The 20,825-nt window shown below is 37.6% G+C and overlaps 1 protein-coding gene across 11 annotated transcripts in view; it reads left to right on the forward strand.

Moving 5' to 3' along the window:
- The window catches only part of LOC121509716 (membrane-associated phosphatidylinositol transfer protein 2-like), a 172,163-nt gene that overhangs the window by 58,417 nt on the left and 92,921 nt on the right, over positions 1-20,825 (forward strand). For all 11 annotated transcript variants that reach the window (XM_041787320.1, XM_041787329.1, XM_041787327.1 and 8 more), the window contains 3 exons: positions 7,020-7,231; positions 11,267-11,388; positions 12,391-12,624. In XM_041787320.1, the coding sequence (XP_041643254.1) occupies positions 7,020-7,231; positions 11,267-11,388; positions 12,391-12,624 (568 nt within the window). The remainder of the gene's footprint in view (positions 1-7,019; positions 7,232-11,266; positions 11,389-12,390; positions 12,625-20,825) is intronic.

The raw sequence follows: 20,825 nt of genomic DNA on the forward strand, positions 1-20,825 counted from the left end.
AGCTTTTCTAGGTGTAAAAAAATGTTTTACTCTTCATTTTACTCCTCAAGAGTTTAATTTACCAACTGGCTCCACTGCCAGTGAACAAGGATAACGGTCACTTGCTGAGCTGCCTTGTTGTCAGATTGGTCCATAATGAATAAGAAATACAGAATGCTTGGCCAATCACCTGCTGAGATTTTTTAAAGGTTCTACCCTTCCCAGTTACTGTCTATACAGTGTTGACCAGATGTTTGTGAACTTTATCTTAGATTAATGGTTCTCAACCATCAGGAGCCCCAAGTGGGATGCCAGACACTGAGAGAGGGGTCACCATATGCCTTCCAAAAACAAAGACCATTTTTTAATGATTTCAAATAGTTTATTTTAACCATTTAAAAAAAAAAAAAAAAAATGTAAATTGAGTTAAATGTAAATAAGAATACACGGTCATTTGATGGGATTTTTGCTAAAATCAAAGTAATGTTTTAAAAGTCTCGGGCTGAAAAGTTTGGTAACTGCTGTCCCAGATGTAAGTCTATGTGGCGTGTCAGGTTAGTTGCCTATGATTATATTCATAGTCTGCAGGAGTTTTACTGCAATTGATGGATCACTGCTTACTTTTTCCTAATTTTGAAACGTATCTTTATATAGCAAGTAACTTAATTCAGATTTGACTCAGCTGATACATGATGAACTTTAACTACATGTTTTGTTATCGGTTTTGATGGCTCGTTAGGTACTGAAATGTTGATGCTTTTGTTAAATTTGAAAAGTTTGTAGGAGTCTGCCAGCAATTTTTGCCAGATTATTTTCTCCACTACACCTGTCTGATGAAATTGATGCAGCTTTGTAAAGTTTTGGTGCTTTTAAATACAATCAATTATTGAAATAACAGCAATTTTGTCCTTATAAAATGAATGATATCAAAAGCTACTGAAGTATTGTAGATTTTGGCACCATTAGTGTGACCAAAGAGACAAAAATAGGTTTAGAATAGAGGTGTGGAGTATGCTCATGTAGGGTGCACTTTAAGTCTATGCTTACATGACAATTTCGGCAGAAAGCTAACTTTTCACAGCAGTCAGCTGTTTTATAATATTGGTTTCAGGGTGGAAACTTTATTGAATGGCACCATTTCTGTCACTGTGTGCACTGGCAGAATGGAGATCCTCTGAAAATGGAAATGTTTCACACATGTGCATCACGGCTTTGTCAATAGCCATGCAGGAATGGGTGAACTACGACAGCAATGACAGACTTCTGAGTTGTTTGCTCAGCTCACTTCTATTCAGCTTTTTTTAAATTAATTCACTTTGTAGTTTAGGGTCACTTGAAGAAGCAACCCAACCTCATCCTCTGTAAACACAAGCATTCTGTGGTAGCCATTTTTGTAGCTCTACACCTCACTGCCTTGTAAAGAAAAGTATGGGAGCATGCACATGCTGTTTATTTTTTTTATTTTATTTTATTTTTTCAAAATCACACTGCCAGCTACAGGCCTGTCATGTTACTGCAGTGTTTTAGTCATTTTGTTGATCTGTGTGCATGGCAGTTTTAAAAACTGTATCTGAGCATAGATATTTCATTGAAATGAAACAGATTCTGTTTTCAGTGGATCGTTTTCATGTCAATGCGTCCCTATACAGTTATACAACCAGCACCATCTGTTAGGTAGACAGTGACAGTGTGCCTTGTTGATCTGGGACAATATAAACAGATACATGGTGCTTGTACACATATGCAGAGAAAAAAACATTTGAGTGTACAAACTTGCACAATGAGGAAATGCCTTAGGTCAGTTTATATAAATTAAACTAAATATGTTGCAGCATTTTGTCAAAGTTGCAGAGCTGAGTGAGAAGCTGTGTCTGACTCTTTCCAGATTTGAAAAATTACTCTCTTCTGCTTCCCATTTTTCCCGGATAGCTTAAATGTGTCATTTTGCAGAAAACATCCTTTATATTTTCTGAATTTTGTTGCAAAAGTGCTTCATAGTTAGTAAACACCAGGCACCTATGAAATGGCTGTGTGTGCATCTGATTGAATATCACAGTTATAAACTCTGGAGAAGGATTTCAACACTAACTACTAACTTGAATTAGTTTTAGTTTAACCCAAATAGATGGTGAAGATTTCCCTGTGATTTTGGCAGATTGTAGAGGCAGACAGGTACAAGACGGGTAATTACATCAAAAATTGTGTTCATTCAGTTTTTTTTTTCTTTTTTTTTTTTTACTTGTTATCATGCCTCCCTAAGGGAACAGCTGATTCCTGGTCAGTGTTTGTGTCTTCCTCCTGGTGAGCTGGAAACAATCAGATGTCCCTTCAGGGAGAAGAGGAAGTGAAACATTTGGCAGGCTCCAGTCACCTGTCAGCAGCCTCATTAATGACAATCCATAACCAGCATTTAGAGCTTAGTAGAAAGATTTATAATCAGCTAAAGTTGTCAGAGTTTTCATTAACATTTATTCCATAAAACATGTGCAAAAGAAACATATGAATCCTTTAAGAAACTGTTGGCAAACTCAACAACACCACCTAAACAGAAAAGCAGCCAACTTTTTATACTGTCTTTAAACATTGGCAACATTTCCACAATGTCTAAATTACACAGAGACAACGGCAACTTTTCCACACTCACTGATTTGCACTGGCAGGGTTTCAAAATCAGTGACATTTCCACTCAGGTTTAATTGCACATAACAGCGGTTCACATTTCTACTTTCAGTTACACAAAAACAATGGCAACATTTCTATTCAAGTTACTGGTCATAAAAAATTGACAGGTTCTACTGTGTCTATATTAAACAAGAACACCGACAATAATGCCACAGTGTCTAAATGTGGAAAACACATTGATAACAATTGTTCTTTTTCTAAATTGCACAAAAACATTAGTAGCATTTCCACAGTTTCTAAATTGCGCAAACTGGCAATATTTTGTCTCTAAATTGCCAAAAAATAATTGAAAATTATTTAGAATTCTATAAATTGCACAGAAACAATAACATTTCAACACTTTCTAAATTGCCCAAAAATATTGGCAATGTTTCCATATTGTCTGGACTGCACATAATCTTGGATAACATTTCAACTACATTAGAATTGGACAAAAACATTGCCAGCATTTCAGATTGCCTAAATAGGTTTAGGTTTAGGTTTAATTTATTTAATAGGACTGCATGCAGTGTCATTGATTATTTACAAAAAGTGAAAAGATGGCTGCACCAGATTTAGCGTAAGGCTAATTTCTATCTGTAGTCCTCACATTAAACACAGACATGTACAGAGTGCAAATACGCACAAAAATATTGTCAGTGTGTCTGTTGTCTAAATTGTACAAAAACATTGGCAACATTTCCACTCAGGTTAAATTGCATAGAAATATTGACAGTGATTTCAATATCGTCAGTGGTCCTCCACTGTGTCTAAGTACTCAAAAATAATGATGATTTTCAGCTTAGTCTAAATTGCTAAATAACATTGGCAGCATTTTCACCCTTTCTAAATTGCACAAAATACTGGCAACTTTTTTTTAAATGGTCTGAATTGACCAAAAATATTGACAGTGTTTCCACCTTTTTAATTGCACCAAGACATCAGCAACTTTTTCACCATTCTGAATTATACAAAAAACTGGCAACTAGAAAAGAACTCCGAGAGTTCAGACCTCCGCCATTAGCCCTATCTCCTAATAGTAATGAACCTTTAAAAAATTTCTGGATCCAGACGGTGATCCGGATCACTCCCAAAATCTAATCAGTTCTTCCTTATGCCATTTCTGACATTTCCTGAATATTTCATCAAAATCCATCGGTAACTTTTTGAGTTATGTTGCTAACAAACAAACTAACAAACAAACTAACTAACTAAAAAACCCTGCCAATCACATAACCTCCTTGGCGGAGGTAACAATTTCCAATATTAAAATTGCACAACAATATTGTCCGCTTTTCTACATCTACTAAGTTGCACAAAACATTTATGGTTTTTGCATTGCCCCAAAATGTTCTTATAGTGTCTTAATTGCACAGAATGCAGTAAACAATTTATACTGTCTGTATTGCCCGAACATTTTGGCAAAGTTTTCAGTTCCACAGATTCTAAATTGTACCAACACACTAGCAACATTTATTTTTCAAACTGTCTATCTCACACAAAACAGTGGCAACATTTCCATAGAGTCTAAAAAGCATAATTCCAACATTTTGATACTGTAAAAATTGCAGTTTTTCTGATGTATTTTGGAAAGGATTTGTTTTATGTTTAATCACTGAATTTAAGAAGTTGTTAGTAACCTAATGTATTGTTTTCTCACTTTGGTGTCAAAGAAAATCAATAAAGATAATTGTTAGTTATGATATATATTACTTTGAAATGATAACACTTCAGTGTTTTTCAGCTTTAAATCTTACTTCAAAGCTGACACATTGTTTATATGTGTTGTATTTTTTCCATCTGCAGACGTTTTTACAGTGTGTCTTCACATGTGGTGTATTTTAATCTTGACATTTACATCAGATTTGTTCCAGCGATGGTTTCCTGTCCTGTGTACCGGCTGCATGTTCAGTCGGTCTGACAGCGTTGTGGCGTCTGTGCAGTGTCTTGGAGCTGTGCAGCTGTGCTGTTGAGAGCCAAGCGGTCGGCTAATGAATGACCTGTCAGAGGTAATGAGGTCCGGAGCTCTGGACGCTTCATGCAGCCTCCGCCCAGCTCCTCTGATTCACTTCCTCACCTGCGACACATCTCTGTGCTGGACTGACTGCAGAAATCTGTCTCTGTGCTGCACTTAAAACAGAGATTAGCTTTCTTTAAACAGTATGGACAGACTGGGAAGAAAAAAACGTAGTGGTGATCAGTGACATTTATCATCTCTACTCTTTGCTCCTGCTGTTTTGATATCGTCAGCACATGGACTGTGCTCAGTTTAACTGATTTCATAACTTCCTCCTGCCATGCCAAACATTCCTGTCTCTCAAGCGTTGAGTCATGTCACTGTAGATCTACTCACCTGCAGCTAATAGCTCCACCCAGCCTCTCTTCCTGTGTGTGCACCTGGAATGTAAATATGGGAAAGGTGTGGCTCCATGAGCCGATTCTCGGCTTCCTGATTTGCAATTCAGAACTGACTAAGCTTTCAGGAAGCTGGTGGCTCATGAGTTTAGTGTTTCAGGCTTCTGACTTTGTCCAACTCTTCAGGGGTTTACCTGCAAAAGGCATTGTGTGCTTTGTAAGGTTGTCATGATGCCAGATTTTTAAAGTTTGATAGAATTATGTTAAAAAGTCAAATAATTTACATATCTGTTTCAGTATCATGGAAACAAAAAATGATGTCTTAAGCATTAAAGGGCAAACTCCTGCACATGATCACAATAATGCTTATTTTGATCAACATTATTATCCCAAGTGTTTTTGATTCAATTCAGGCTTTCTTAATCCCTCTTTTATAGTTGGTATGGAGCAGCTTGTACAGCTTGGAGCAACGGTGTGTGTAAGCTATAAAACAGGACCTTAAATGGATTCTGATATCATCTAAGCTTACTTATAAATACACAGGCTGAATTAAAAAAGTAAAGGATCAGTCTTATTAAAGGATAACCCTTTGGAGCATTTGAAAATCTGATTGCAGATTTCAAAGTTACTCAGCATCTGCATCACATGTATTTATCGAACTCAAACACTCTCAACTCTATAACAAAGCAAACACTTCAGCAAAAATAAGTGAAACAACACCTACCCCCTGGCTGTTAAATGGCTGGACAGCGAGAGCACTTTGGTGGATGGGAAGAAGGGCTAGGGTGGTTTTCTGTGGTAGTACCCTCGACCTTTGACCTCCAAAATCTAATCGGTTCATCCTTAAGCAAGGGTGGACATTTAGAATAGTTTAAACACAAGCCCTACACGCATTCTTGAGATATCATGTTCACAACAATCTGACAGATGGACAGACAGTGCAGCGTAGGTGCAGCAACTACAGCAGCTGATACTGATGCCAAGGGCATTTTTTTTCATGTATGTTCCAAACAATCACTGCCAGGCTGTAAACATGTTTATTGGTTTCTACTTTTTAACATGGAGGTGGTATATGCCTCTGCAGACAGCCTCGAGAGAAATCTTGAGGACTCCCAAGTTGGCTTCATTTTTCAACCAGCACAGAAAAATGTACCATGATTTTCAGCTTTTGTCTACTGTTGATCTTGTTTTCATGATCATAGTAAACTAAAATTCTAATTGAAATTAAAACTTAAATTATTGCATGGCACCGTTAAGCTTGCAAACAGATGGAGATGGCAGATGTCAGCTTGCAAAGCTTCAATCTGAAAAGACTGTGTCATGTCTGAAAACAGATCTGACTTATCAGCATCATTTGAGGAGAATGAGGCAGTTGCTACAGGCGAGGTTTAATCGTACTGGAAGCTGATGGCAATGGCTACTTTAAGTGTAGCGATTAGCTTAGATGTAGCTATAGTATAGTGGCAGTTTTATCAGAACTGTGCCACATTTCTTTATCAAAACAAGAGCAAAGAGCCTCACTGACAGCTTTATTTGGTGGAGAAGATGTTTTTGCACTTCTGCCTTCCAGTCTCAGCATTAGTTTTTTCCAAACAAACTCTAACTCATCTAGCTTGTTAAGCTCAGGTTTCTACCTGAACTGTGCATGTCTACTACCTTATTCTGTCTTGTTTCTCTGATTGGCTCGTAATGAATGTGACAGACAGAACGCTCGTCCAATCACCTTCAGAGAATTTTTTTAAAAGTCCTGCCCTTCCCAAATGCTTTCTAAGGGAGGTCTCCCAGATGAATGTGGAATGTATCCATGCAGTAGATATATGGATCAGTCTGTCTGGTGTGTCAGATTATCTTGTGTCGGCTTGTATCATTTAATCCACATTGTATTAAAAGGTATCAAAGATTTATTTGTGCCATGTCTTCTTAAAACCTCTGTTTCAGTTGCACTTTAAATGCAACTCATTTTGTATGTTTGAGTAACAATCCTTTGGTTCAGTAACCCTTTAATTCCCTCGTTGCTCCCCCAGAAAAAGAGCCGAGAGGAGAGCTGTGGAGAAGGCAGTGGCGTGGAGATCTTAGAGAACAAGCCCTACACAGATGGACCGGGTGGGACGGGCCAGTACACCCACAAGGTCTACCACATTGGCATGCACATTCCCAGCTGGTTCCGCTCCATCCTGCCCAAAGCAGCGCTCAGGGTTGAAGAGGAGTCGTGGGCCTACCCTTACACCCGCACCAGGTGAGACTTTGCTCCTACTGAAAGGCCACCTCCACACCCCTTCAGAGCCAGAGAGAGTGTTTCACTCTGCCAAGGCTGCACCAAAATATAGACACAGCTCTGGAAAAATTTAGAGAGCACTGCAAAAATATGTTTCCTCTGTTTCTCTGGTTTTTGTTTTAGTAAAATGATCATTTAGATTTTTTTCCACTTCCACACAGAAAATATTCTGATTTCTGTCTCTTTACAGGAAATTAAAAATGGTTAAGAAACAAAAGATGCCACATTTTCAGTCCCAGAACAATGCAACAAAAAAACAAATTAATATTCATTTGTTAAGCAAACAGAATACTGATGTTTTCAGTGAGAAGGAGCTCTTGAGTCAATATTTGGTGGAATGGTTCTGAATTTTAATAACAGCTTTCATGTATCTTGGCGTGTTCTCCACCAGTCTGTCACACCGGTCCTCCAGGTGACATCATGCCACACTTGGCGCAAAAATTTAGGCAGCTCGGCTTTGTTTGGTGTCTGTCAGGTGATTGCCAAAACAGTTCCTCATTAAAGGGAAACCTGCATCTAAACACATATTGTCCTTATTGGATAAACATCAGTGCCTTTTATATGTTCAATATGTGGTACAAAGAGAAACACTAGTTCCCTACATTTTGGAAAAAATCCAAAAAAAGATTCACATGAAGGCTGCCATTAATGTAATGCTCTCTGGGAAATAATGCCAGATATTTTAGTTGCTCATTCTCATTGTTCTAACCTCCATCTGCAAAACAGTAGCTTCTTCCTTCTTCCTTATTGTCCCTTTTCCTGGAACTACGCTGAAACAGCACCTGCAATCAGAACGCATTGCACAACACCGGAAGACTACATGTAAATTAACTTAAAAGTTTCTGACAGTGTATTAATCTGGTGTATTTCTTTGCACAGCTAGGGTCACCCCTGGCCAAGGTGAGGCCTTGAGCAGACTTTGATATGAAGCCCCCAAACACAAAAGTGGCAGAAGCTAACGTTTGACAAGAGAGGTTGGCGAATAACGGATGACAGACGCAATGAGAGTTTTTGGGCTGCAAATATCAGAACAGAGCAAGAGAGAGAGAGGGAGAGCATCAGCGAGTGGACACTGCGCACACTTAATTGATCATAGATGGCACTGATCTCCAAAAATAGATATCTTTAGGGTTATTTTACTAATGTCTGATGGACAGGTAAAGTTTATGTTTGGTCAATGTTGTGCACACGTTACCTGGATCATATTGATCATGCAAACACCAGACAGATGTGCAGAGAGATAGAGAGAGAGAGAAGAAAAAAACGCTTAAAGTGAGGCCCTCCAGGGTGATGAGGCCCTACACACTGTGTGTAGTGTGTATAGGGAGGGGCAGGCCTGTGTGCAGCATACATATTAGAGACACTAAGGCATGTTTTTGTTAAAACATTTCCTCAATGCCACATTATTACAAACTAAAACATTGTCAGAACAATATTTTCAAGATGTTTTCAGGATGTTTTTAAGAAAACTTTTCAAACATTTTCAGATCATGGATCTCACAGACACAATTACAAGGCAACCGATGCCTGGTTTTAAATTTTAAGGCTTGCAAACCTTAAGGTCCACTGCAAAGGAATTAGCTACTTGACTATGAAGCAAAACATGTTATTTAATTTAAAACATCATAAAAAAAGGTTTAAAAGAACATGCCAATTGATCTGGCTGCAGCCACAGAACAATAAGATTGGATGGCTGCCCTGACTGGTGCAGATGGAAAATAAACAGCTGTAGACAACCACATAGATAAATACATAAAGACTATTTTAGTGCAGCAAAATAAAAACACAGTATTGCACATTTCAACACACTAGCAGATTGCACATACCCATGCATATTTCACACGATCCATGTATTGCAGTGTGATGTGTAGTACTGCACATAAACATAATCATATTGCACTGTTTATGTTCACGTGTTTGCATTTTATTAAGTCTAACCCTTGTAAAATGGATTTCTAGCCTGTTTGTTCATCCTTCAATGCTCTGAAATGCCCCCATTTCTAAAAGTTAGACTCATTTTCATGTGTTTTTCCTAAAGAACATCCTCGTACAGGTACTCTTGGGTTTCCTTCCTTTCCTTCACATATCTAAATGTTTCATGTTAAGTTGCACAGATAGAGCAGCTGTAGTAGCTGATTTTGGGCCCGCTCAGCCATGACTGGTGACAAATCTTGTCCCACCAATTTTTTTCTGATCTGACATGTATGCAGTTGAAGCTGTTTCATGCCAAGCACAAAGCTGAAAAAAAGAAAATATTGGAATTGGCCAATCACATTGGGATGTAGATAATTAAATGAAATCCATCTGTAAAATGTTGAGTCCTCTTGATTTAAAAGGCCTCTAAAACTTTGTGTGCAGCTGGCAATTGAATTTGAAGTCACAAATTCAAACCCTTCCCTCCAGATATAACCTCAAACCCTGCTTACATTCAGTGGGATACAAATAAAATGCCAAGTGACGAGTGTCGATGCCCAGTCTGAAGTCCTGCTCGAGCTTCTGTCCCTCAGTAAACGCCAAGACAAAATAAAGACCTCAGATCACACTGTCACAATCTGAGCGGGCAGAGCATCAGATAGGCACGAGGCCAGCGGCACCCTCAGCCTGTTAGACGTTGAAGGCCCCTCATTCTCACCGTGTCTGCGTGGTGCCTGACAAACACGCAGACGTGGAGGTGCCGAAAAGAGACGTGGCCTCCACTGTACTGTCAGGATATTGATAGACTGCAAGTGCCTGTTGACACATCTGTTAAAACAGTGACAGCTTCGCTCTGAATGCAGCAGATGGGCACGGCTCACACCTTCTCTGAACACAGCAGTGAGAGGGTGTTGTCTCTCGAAAGAAGATACTTCTGATCTCAAGCAATTCAGACTCAAAACAAGTGTCTTAATGATGGCAGATGTCAGCACTTATTTTATCTAAGGCTGTATGAAATATGAGGCTTTTTAAGAAATGTCAATATAAAAATTTTAATGAGAAATAAAGTAAGACATCATTTGTCTCCATATAGATTATTTTGATTTGGAAAAAATAGTAGATACCAGGCCCAGTGATCAACAAAAAGATTGTCTCTTGTCTTTGGATTTATGCCTGGAAAAAACTGTGAGCCAAAAAAGTCTATGATGGGATTTTATTTTAAAGGATTTGTCTTCATTTCTTTGTTCTGTCACATCTTTTGTTCCATCTAAGTCCAAACAGACTCATTTCAAATTAAAAACATTCAGTTACGATTGAAGATTTAAAGAAATTTAGGCAGCTCCATCACCTTCCTCCCTCCCTCCCAACCTGCACCCCTTGCATTATCACCCAGCCTCTGTCACAGTTCTCCCCTGTATCCCCCAACAAGTATTCTTCACCCCATCCCATCAAATGTTGTCAAAAACAGTCTCCCCTCCATTTCTCCATTAAAAAAAACATAAGTGTAGATTGGTTATTTTGTTGGCTAAAAATTTGAATTGCACAAATACGTTGGTAACTTTGGGAAAAAGGTTGAAACTGGGGAGGAGCAAGGGTTTCCTTTGTGCAGTTTAGGCAGTGCTCCCTCTCTTTTGGTCAAAAAGATGTTGTGATCATGACTTTTAGGTACTTTTGGAACAACTTAATATTAAAATAATAGAGATTTGATCATTTTGAAAAAACATGGTGTTCAAGATTACAAAATATATGACTTAGTACACAGACATTTTTGTAGCCAGTGCCTTTTGTATGATTTAGACAGAGTGTAGTAGTTTGAATATTTTTCTGTATTCTAAAATGAAAAAATGATCAATATCAGTCTTCCTGGACTTCTGTTTTTGTTGTTGTGGTGTCAGACAGGTATAACATTTTTGATTTTCACTAGAATCATCTGAAAGTTTATAATTCAAATGTTGTGATTACCATTTGTTTCGAAACTATTGACATACATGTAGTGTAACAGTTAAGCTAAAAAATGACAAAAATGTGAGTTTTCATCCATATTGTCCTAATTGCTAACTTTATTCTTATTGTCTCTCTCAGATACACCTGTCCCTTTGTGGAAAAGTTCTCCATAGACATTGAGACGTACTACAAACCTGACACAGGCAACCAGCCAGATGTCTTCAACCTCTCCGCAGCTGATAAAAGGCAGAGGACAATCGGTGAGACTATGTGGAATTGTACCTGGATTTTCATTCCAGTCCACAAGAAGCAGAATATACAGCAGACATTAATGCCCATTTTCTCTAATAGTTCTTAAAATAAAAAGGAAAAATTGTTGCATTTTCCTCAAACATAAGGAAAAAGCGAGGCCCACTTGTGGCACTTAGGTAGTACTGCATACAGTAAGCTTTTTCTCTTGTCTCCATAATATTCACCTCTGAAGCATGTAGCTGTCGTTTGGAAATGAGTGGTTTTAGGGCATAAGGCGACACGGCTGCAGAACAGATAATCATAAATTAAATCAGTGCTTGATGACTCTCAGCATGGAGTTCAGTTATTTAAGGAATGTCAAGCCGTTAAACACAAGTTCATACTAGCTCTACAAACACTACCCCACCCATAGGAGAACACATCATGACATTAAGTTGAAAAACACAAAGTTTGTAGCATCAGTCATTCATGTATTATAACAGGGCTGTTAAGGATACCTTAGAAGTCTTACATTTGATTTTTTAAATTTAGTGTTATAACACATCTTCAAAAGTCTTATTTAACTTTTAAGAGTTCCTAGATTTTAGATGGAGCCTTGGTTTAGACATGTCTGAATAATTAATGAAATCCACACTCACTAGCCAGAGTTATATGAATTTTTTCCCCTCTTTTTTTATGGATTTTCTTGTTTATGTGTCATTTCATGGCATTTAAGGCAGCACATGAACTCATAGAAGTGAATGACAGAGACAAGGAGAAGAAGATGGGAAATGCAATGTTCATGGGAAGCTGACTTGAGGATGTAAAAACGGAATAGTTGGCAGGGGGTGAGAGGCGATTTTATATGACTTATAAGATATGCAAAAAAGCTTTTAATCTTGGGAAAATTGGAATCACAGCTGTTGAGTCACATATCTGGGGCAATTAAAGTATTTTAATGTTCTTTGGAAGTCTTTGATATTCAAAACACCTTTCTCCAGTCATCACTTTTTTCCTGACTGTTTTGGCAGACCCGATTGACATCGTGACAGACCCCATTCCCCCACACGAGTACAAAGCGGAGGAGGACACTCGGCTCTACAAGTCAGCGAAGACTCAGAGGGGTCCTCTGCAGGATGACTGGATAGAAGAGTACAACAACAACCCAGAGAAGACCCCCATCATGTGTGCCTACAAACTGTGCAAGGTGGAGTTTCGCTACTGGGGCATGCAGTCCAAGATTGAACGCTTCATCCATGACGTGGGTGAGTATGGAACCACTGATGACACAGACTTGTATGTGTTTTAATTGACCTCAGTCATAAATGTAGAAACATAAGGCATATCCACACATGCTGTGCTGAAGCATTCCAGAAAATTTCAAGGCAGTCTGCCCCTGAAATTTCCCTCAGTTTCTCTTTCACACATGTCCCATTATAGTGTGCGATTTTCCCTGTTGGACAGGAGGGTCTCATAAGGGCATTGCTGAAGTCACAGTGCAATGCTTACAGCATGTTCAAGACGGCAGAGCAAGACAGTCTGACCCTGTAATGACACTTTTTCCCTTTATATCAATACATGAAACATAAACATTTAGTTTACATACATACTTTTATACTCAATTTTTCAGTGTAAACATTAACTTTGTCTTACGTACAAACGTGACCAACACGCCTGAATAAAATGCTAACATGACTGCAAGTGAGCGGCCATCAGCCACTGCACACAACCTCAAAATTCAACCCCATTTAGCACCTGTGTCCACAGCTAGTGCAGGCAGCACTAATTTTCAATACAGAACCAGTCTAGTCCAGCTGTTCAGCTCTCAGAGCCCCTTAAAGGGTCTTTAATGTCAGCTTTATTTTGTTGCCTGCTCTCTCGACTCTCAGTTGGAAAAAGTTCAGCTTTTGGAAAAGCGCTGTGCTTGTCAACATCCCTTTTCCCTCACTGACCAATAAAAATCAAGAACTTGCTGGACTTAAATATATCAGCTTTGTCAACAGAAATGGTGGAAGAGAAACTGATCAGACCCATCTTTTCAAGAGTAAATTTTCTGAATGTACAGCAACTGCTAATACAAGGAAAGACGTCCTTTACATTGTTTATATGTTTTCTGGGTGATTTTTCCATGAAAAAAGCAGAAGTCAAATTTCAAAACCTAGCAGCAATAGATGCCAGTCGAAGCGCTCAGAAAGGTTGTGCTGCCAGGGCTGAAAGCGCTTTCTGTGGACACAGGCTCTTCTTGCAGTGTTAAATTTGGCAGCTGTTTTACCTCTAGTCTTAGTTTTAGTCATTAGACAAACATATTTTTAGTTTTTGTCACATTTTGGTCCTGTTCACTCTTTATAATTTCAGTCTAGTTTTAGTTTTAGTAGATTAACATCTTAGTCTTTACTTTTAGTGAACATTTATTCTCTCTTAAATAACTTTATCAGCCAAATTCTACAGTTTAAATGAAAACTCATTCTGTACTATCAATTCTTGTAATAATCCAGAAACAACTGATGAAAAATACAACTGAAAATACAAACAAACATTGGATAACAGACTTCTGGGATGAGGATTATGGATTTTTTCTATATTGCAACCCTTTTAATACTCCTTAATGATCACTATTTATCAATAATTTCAGTAACATTAATTTGGATATTTGTCCGCTTTTGAGAGACAATATGTCTTTAACTGAACTAATGCTTTTGTCTGTTTTATATTCCTAATTTAACAAACATATTTCACCTCTGAAGGACTGCATTTTTTCAGATTTCTCATTAAAAGCAGAATTTTTGTATGCCATTAAAAACATCATGTTAAGGTTTTATCTTCATCCCTCTGTAATGGTCAAAAGTCTGAGCTGTCTTTGAACACATCACAATGTAACTGTGTGTCACCTCTTTTAGTTTAGTGCTTACCTCAACAGTTTTAATGCAGAATTCAATTTTGGATATAATATTATAATATTTTTAACTAACAGTACTTACTAAAAGGTTTGGGAGATTTTATCACTGTAACTCTGGTCAAGACTGAGGAGGATTACTGTACAGCTGCAATTGCAGCTAATATGTTGAGTCTAAAGACAGTGTTACACCTACTGCCTTTCAACCGATTTCAAAGTTGCAGACAGAAGTCCAAAGTCAGAGTAAAATAATGGGAGTCTTGCTAGAGTTGCAGCGTGCTCCCGTGACCTTAGTTGTTAGGTCTAAGACTGTCCTAAAACTTTATCTGAGCAGTTTTAAGGCAGTCTTTCCTCCGTCTTGGTGTTACAGCAGTATCAAATGTGTTTAATATTGTCACAAGTCTTTAGTCGGGTTGTATGCAAATTGTGTTTTCAGTGATGCGATTGTCTTTCACAGCCAATGGGAGTCAGTGTTGAGCGTAAGCATGTTGAAATAGTCAACTTTTCAAAACATACATAAACCTCTGATCTTTCCTTTCATTTCTACTCAATATAAATTATTTAAAAACATAGAATTATGAGACATGATCACTCATATGTGATCTCTGTCTCCTTTTAGATCTTGTGCTCTGCCCAAAAGTGTGAATTTCCATCAGATGCATGATGGGAAATAACCTCAAAAGGAATGCTATTCAAGTCTGTTAGTTAGTGACCCCTAGTCTTAGCAAAATCCTAGTTGAGACTAAAAATTCAGCGACTTGCTAACACATTTTCTTAAGATGTGAGAGGGTCTCAGGTGTTAGTTTTTGTCGAGTCTTTGAAAAGTTATAGCTAAGTCCTCTGGTGTAAGGCCGGCCTGAGCTCCTTTACAGCTGAGTTTTTCAACAATTCAGTGGTAGGCCGACTGCATTAAAGTTTAGTTTGATGTAAAGATTTACCGCCGGAATACAGAGTAGTAGTAGATGTAAGCTACCTATCAGCTCCTCTCTCTGTCACACTGCTTCACACACCCAGGCACACCTGCTCCTCCTGCTTTCTCTCCTCTGGTTGTTTTCACAGACCATGGTTTATACAAACAGTGGAGAAATATCACTGAATTTAAATGTCTGTCTGTCCAGCACAAACATTTTAGCCTCTGTAATGAGAAGTAATACCTTTCGTCCACATTTTCATGAGTAATCTGTTTTTTTTTTTTTTTTTTTATACTTATATTTTATTGTTTTTCAACAAAAACATAACATCAAAAACAACACCAAAACATAATAAGACATTGCCAGACATAAAATCAAAATACAGATTTCAATACAAGTCTAATGAGGATTTAACACAATCAGCTGTAAATAATCAGAGTTTATGTTAAGGGAGCGGTACATGCATTGTAACAATACAAGTGTCTAAGGCAGACCACCGGGGATGCTATTTATTCTTCCAAGTATAGCTTCCATTTAGCCCATCTTTTAATGTATAAGTCTTTTTTCAATCTCAATAAGAGAGTCAGCCTTTCCAACTCATGAATTTCCTTAATAATATCGATCCAATTGTCTGTTGTGGGGGGATCTATCTGTAACCATTTACGGGTTATGGCCTTTTTTGCTGCTACTGTAAATATTTTCCACAAGTATCTATCAGATCCTTTTATTTATTCAGGTTCACCTAAATAAAGTGATGTAAAATTCAAGGGAACAACTGTCCAAGAATCTGTAGCATAATTGTCCAAATACCTTTCCAAAACAGTTGTACCCTAGTGCATCTCCAGAAAATATGTAGGTGGTCTGCCTCATCACATCCACAGTTTCTCCAACATTTACATGTCTCCAGCTCTGCGATATCTCTGTAATTTAGGAGTAATAAAATAGCGGATATGGTTTTTCCAACCGAACTCACGCCAGTACATAGAACAGGAGGTTGTGAATATAGTTTCACACATATTTTCCCACTGTTGTCTTGTAATTGATTCATTTAATTCTTTCTCCCATCTTGTTTTTATATAATTTGTGGTATGTCCTTTACCGTTTGTGATCCCTTGATAAAATTTGGAAATAATCGAATTAGTAGTACCTTTATATGCTTTAATAGTTAACTGTATTATATCACTAAGTTCTTTATTTGTCTCATTTTCTTTAACTATTTTGGAGAGATAATTTCTTAATTGCAAAAATCTAAAAAGTCTGAGTTTTCCAAGTCATATTTTTCTCTAAGTGTTTGAAAACTGTGCAATGTATTCTTTTCCATTATTTTACAGTAAGCGGTGATGCCTCTATTTGTCCAATACTTAAACCCACAATCCATACTATTTGGTTTAAATTCTGTATCGTAGGCCACCCATCTCAGTTGTTTTATTTGCGTCCATAGATGTAATTGTTTTATAATATCAAACCAAACATGTAGAGTGAAGGAGACATATTGATTCAATTGATTCTGGTAGGTTAACATTAGTTTATGGTCTCCAATCATTGCTGGAATTGGTATACCTTTAAATTCATTCTCCATCTCCTTCCATTTTGCTTCATATCCACTTTCACACCAAAAAAATACAGTTTTTAACTGAGCAGCATGATAATAATCCCTCAGGTTGGGGAGAGACATCCCACCTTTTTCTTTCCTGATCATTAATGTGCTATATTTTATTCTTGGTTTTCTGCCGTTCCAAATAAATCTAGAAATTTGCTTATCCCATTCATTGAATTGTTTGTTCGGGACTTTAATTGGTAGTGACATAAACAGATATAACAGTCTAGGTAAAATGGACATTTTTATAACTTCAATTCTTGCACTAAAGCTAAGTAATGATGTAGACCAATTACTAAGATCCTCCTTAATTTTCTTGTTAACAGTTTCATAGTTTTTTCTATATAGGTCATTGGGACAATATGTCAACCACACTCCCAAATATTTGATTGCTGTTTGAGACCAGTCAATGGGAAGTCTCTGTCTAAGTTCAGTCGATGGGCTGTAGGAAAATGTTAGTAACTGTGTTTTTTGAATGTTGAGTTTATAACCTGAATATGTACCAAATACCTCAAGGAGATCTAAAAGGACAGGTAGGCAGACATTTGGATTATTAATATAAAGCAGTATATCATCTGCGTATAACGCTATTTTGTGTTCTATGTTATTATGCATAATTCCTTGAATATTAGAATCTTCTCTTATTGCTTGTGCTAGAGGTTCAATGTAGAGTGCAAAAAGAGTTGGTGAGAGGGGACATCCCTGACGAGTGGATCTTTCTAATCTGATCCGATCGGTGAGACGGCCATTTATTTTAATTCTTGCTGTAGGAGCAGTATATAATATTTTAATAGTATTGATAGATTTTTTGGTGAAGCCAAATCGCTCCAAAACCAGAAATAAATAATCCCAACTAACACAGTCAAAAGCTTTCTCAGCATCAAGACTGGCTAGCACAGCACTTGTTTTAGTTTCTCTTAGATTTTGTATTACATGAAGAGAGCGTCTAATATTATCTTGTACTTGGCGACCTTGAATGAATCCAGTCTGATCAGTGTCAATTAGATCAGAAACAAAGGAATTCATCCTCTTAGACATAATTGAAGCATACAGTTTATAATCCTGATTTAAAATTGAAATTGGTCTATATGAACTACACAGTGTTTTACTCTTGCCCTCTTTAGGTATAACTGAAATAATAGCTTCAGCCCAGGAAGGTGGTGTAGATAGATTTTCCAGTGTCCAGTTAAATGAGTTAAGGAGTACTGGATTCAGCTCTTCTCTAAATGTCTTGTACCATTCAGCTGGTAAACCATCACTTCCTGGTGTCTTATTATTTTTTACTTTTTTTAATGCTGTCTCTAATTCTTTCATTGTAATTTGTGCTGTAATGCATTTGTTTTGCTGTTCTCCAATTGTAGGAAGGTCTAATGAATTCAAGAATAATTTTATCTTTTCCTTACATCCTTGTTTTGGTTGTGAATAAAGTGCCTGATAGTATGTTTGAAATGCAGTGTCTATCTCATCTAAGTCACTGTATAGTTTCCCTGTTTTGGGATCCTCTACTTTAAACACTGACTGTGACACCTGCTTTTACAATTTTTTAGCCAATAGTTTAGTAGCTTTTGGACCTACCTCATAATAAGACTGTTTAAGAAATCTATATTTTTTCTCGATATCTTCCTTATATATATCCAAAATTTGGGTTCTTGTTTCTTGAATTTTAAGCATTGTTACAGGGTTCTTATCTTCACTATGTTGTCTTTCTAATTCTTTTAGTTTATTTTCGAGTTCTTTAAGTTTTTCTTCCTTTGATCTTTTCATTGCTGTACTAAGAGAAATAAATTTTCCTCTTATTACTGCCTTTAGGGTGTCCCACAGTATGTTTGGATTAGTTTCACCATTATCATTGAATTCCAAAAAGGTCTGAATTTCCTTTTTTATTTGCTGTATAACTGTTTTATTGTTCAATAGACTGGTATTTAATCTCCAAGTGGTTTTCTTTGGCCTGTTATCTAAATGTAACTTTAGGAAAATTGGTGAATGATCTGAAATGTCCCTGGTTCCAATATCACAACTGAGGATCCTGTGTCTGTCATTTTGAAACATGAAGACATGATCTATTCTAGAATATACTGCATGGGGGGCTGAGTAAAAGGTATAACTTTTATCTAAAGGATGTAAATCCCTCCAAACATCAAATAGTCCATTTTCCTTCAGTCCCTTCCTCAGTAATTTTGTCAAAGGGGACACAGTCCTCTTGTTATTAGTTGTATCCAGTTTTCTATTTATTATTGTATTTAAGTCTCCTGCACATAATAATATTCCTTGTGTTTCTGAAGCCATCAGTTCCAAAATCTTCTTCATAACTTTGAGATCACTTTGTGGAGGCAAGTAAACACAAAACAAGGTGATCAATTTATTCTCCAACTTGCCCTGTACTAAAATATATCTGCCATCACTGTCCCTGATCTCCCTAACAAGTTCAAAATTAACTGAATTATGAATTAATATAGCGACCCTCTTTTATGACCTGTCTTGAAGAAACTATAAAATGTGTTCTTATATCCAAATCTTTTTAATTTTTCATGCTCCATTTGGGATAAGTGCGTTTCCTGTAGAAATATGATTTGGTTTTTTTCCCTTCTCATTTTTGACATGACTCTACTCCTTTTCACTGGATTATTCAAACCATTTACATTCCAGGAAACTACTCTATAGTTATTAAACTCCATGATTAAGGTAAGTTTAACTGTACTGGCAACATCAACATAAAAAAGAGAACTGTAAAAGAAACAAGAACAATAATCACGTTTAGAATTATTACATAAATGACTTCCAACTTCAGGGACTTACACTGCCCTATTACCTTCACAAGACCCTTTCTGTACAGGTGGAGGATCAGTCCTACATCATGCAGGGGCTCCCTTTTTGCAAACAGCAAACCGTCCTTTATCGTTGAGCCAATCATTCCATCTCTTTTCTTTTCTTCCCGGTCATTATTGTTTTATTTACCACGGGGATTTATAATGTAACAGTCACTAATTGATCATAAAATAAGATAAATTCCCATATTTATCTGCATGTTCATGTAAAGTAAAGGTGAGTTGGAGTGTTCATATTGATAGTTAAATGATCATCACTGGTGATGAGGGGTGTGTGTATTTGTATATGTATGTGTAATGTATCTGTGTGGGTCAGCAGCAGCAGCTGGGGACTCAGGTGTGTGTTTAATGTGTATGTGAAGATTGTAACATAATATTACTAGTCAGTGTTGAAGCAAATGAAAAATGGAAAAAAAAATCCTCATATACCTCAGTCTTTTTCGTTTGTATGTTTTATACTTGCGGTCTTTCAAAGTCCTTAAGCCTCGATCGTACTCGTTCGGCGTGATCTCCGTCTTTCTTGTTCCAGTGTGCGCCTTGTGTGAGCCTCTGTTCCCAGTCCGGGTCGGTTGTCTTCGGCAGGTCCACAGAGTAGCCTCGCTTCCTCATATCCTGGGCTACTTCAGCTGCACTGTTGTAAAGGCATGCTCCGTTTTCCCAGTGAATCCTCATCTTTGCAGGATATGGTGTCTGGAAACGGACTTGTTTCTCCTTAAGAATCTTCTTAATGTCTCTGTATTCCTTCAGTTTATTATTAACCTCGGTGGGAAAATCCTGTGCAAATGAGACCGTTTTACCTTCGCAAGTGATCTTCTTTGCCCATGCCGCTTTGAGAATTTTGTCCTTAGTGTCATATCTTTGGAAGTTAACCAGAATGGATCTTGAGACATTTTCATCTCGGGGTTTCGGGCCAACTGACCGGTGGGCTCGCTGAATGAGCAAGTCGGTGTTCATGTCCAGTGGAAGTTCTGTCTTCAGAAACTTTTCGATGAATGTTAGCATTGAGCTACCCTCCGTGCCTTCTTTAATGCCGTATATGCGTATGTTATTACGGCGTGACCTTCCTTCTAGGTCCGTTACCTGAGCTTGGAGGATTTTTTGTTGTTTTAAAGAGTGCAGCAAAGCGCCCCTTAACTCCGTGTTAGTTGATTCTGCTTCGCCTACCCGCTGTTCAGCTTCGGTTAGCCTTGTGCCATGGTTGCGTAACGCCAGCAGCAATACTTTGTAGAAGCAGAGTCAT

This window comes from Cheilinus undulatus, linkage group 5 (assembly GCF_018320785.1).
Source record: "Cheilinus undulatus linkage group 5, ASM1832078v1, whole genome shotgun sequence".
NCBI classification, from domain to species: Eukaryota; Metazoa; Chordata; class Actinopteri; order Labriformes; family Labridae; genus Cheilinus; species Cheilinus undulatus.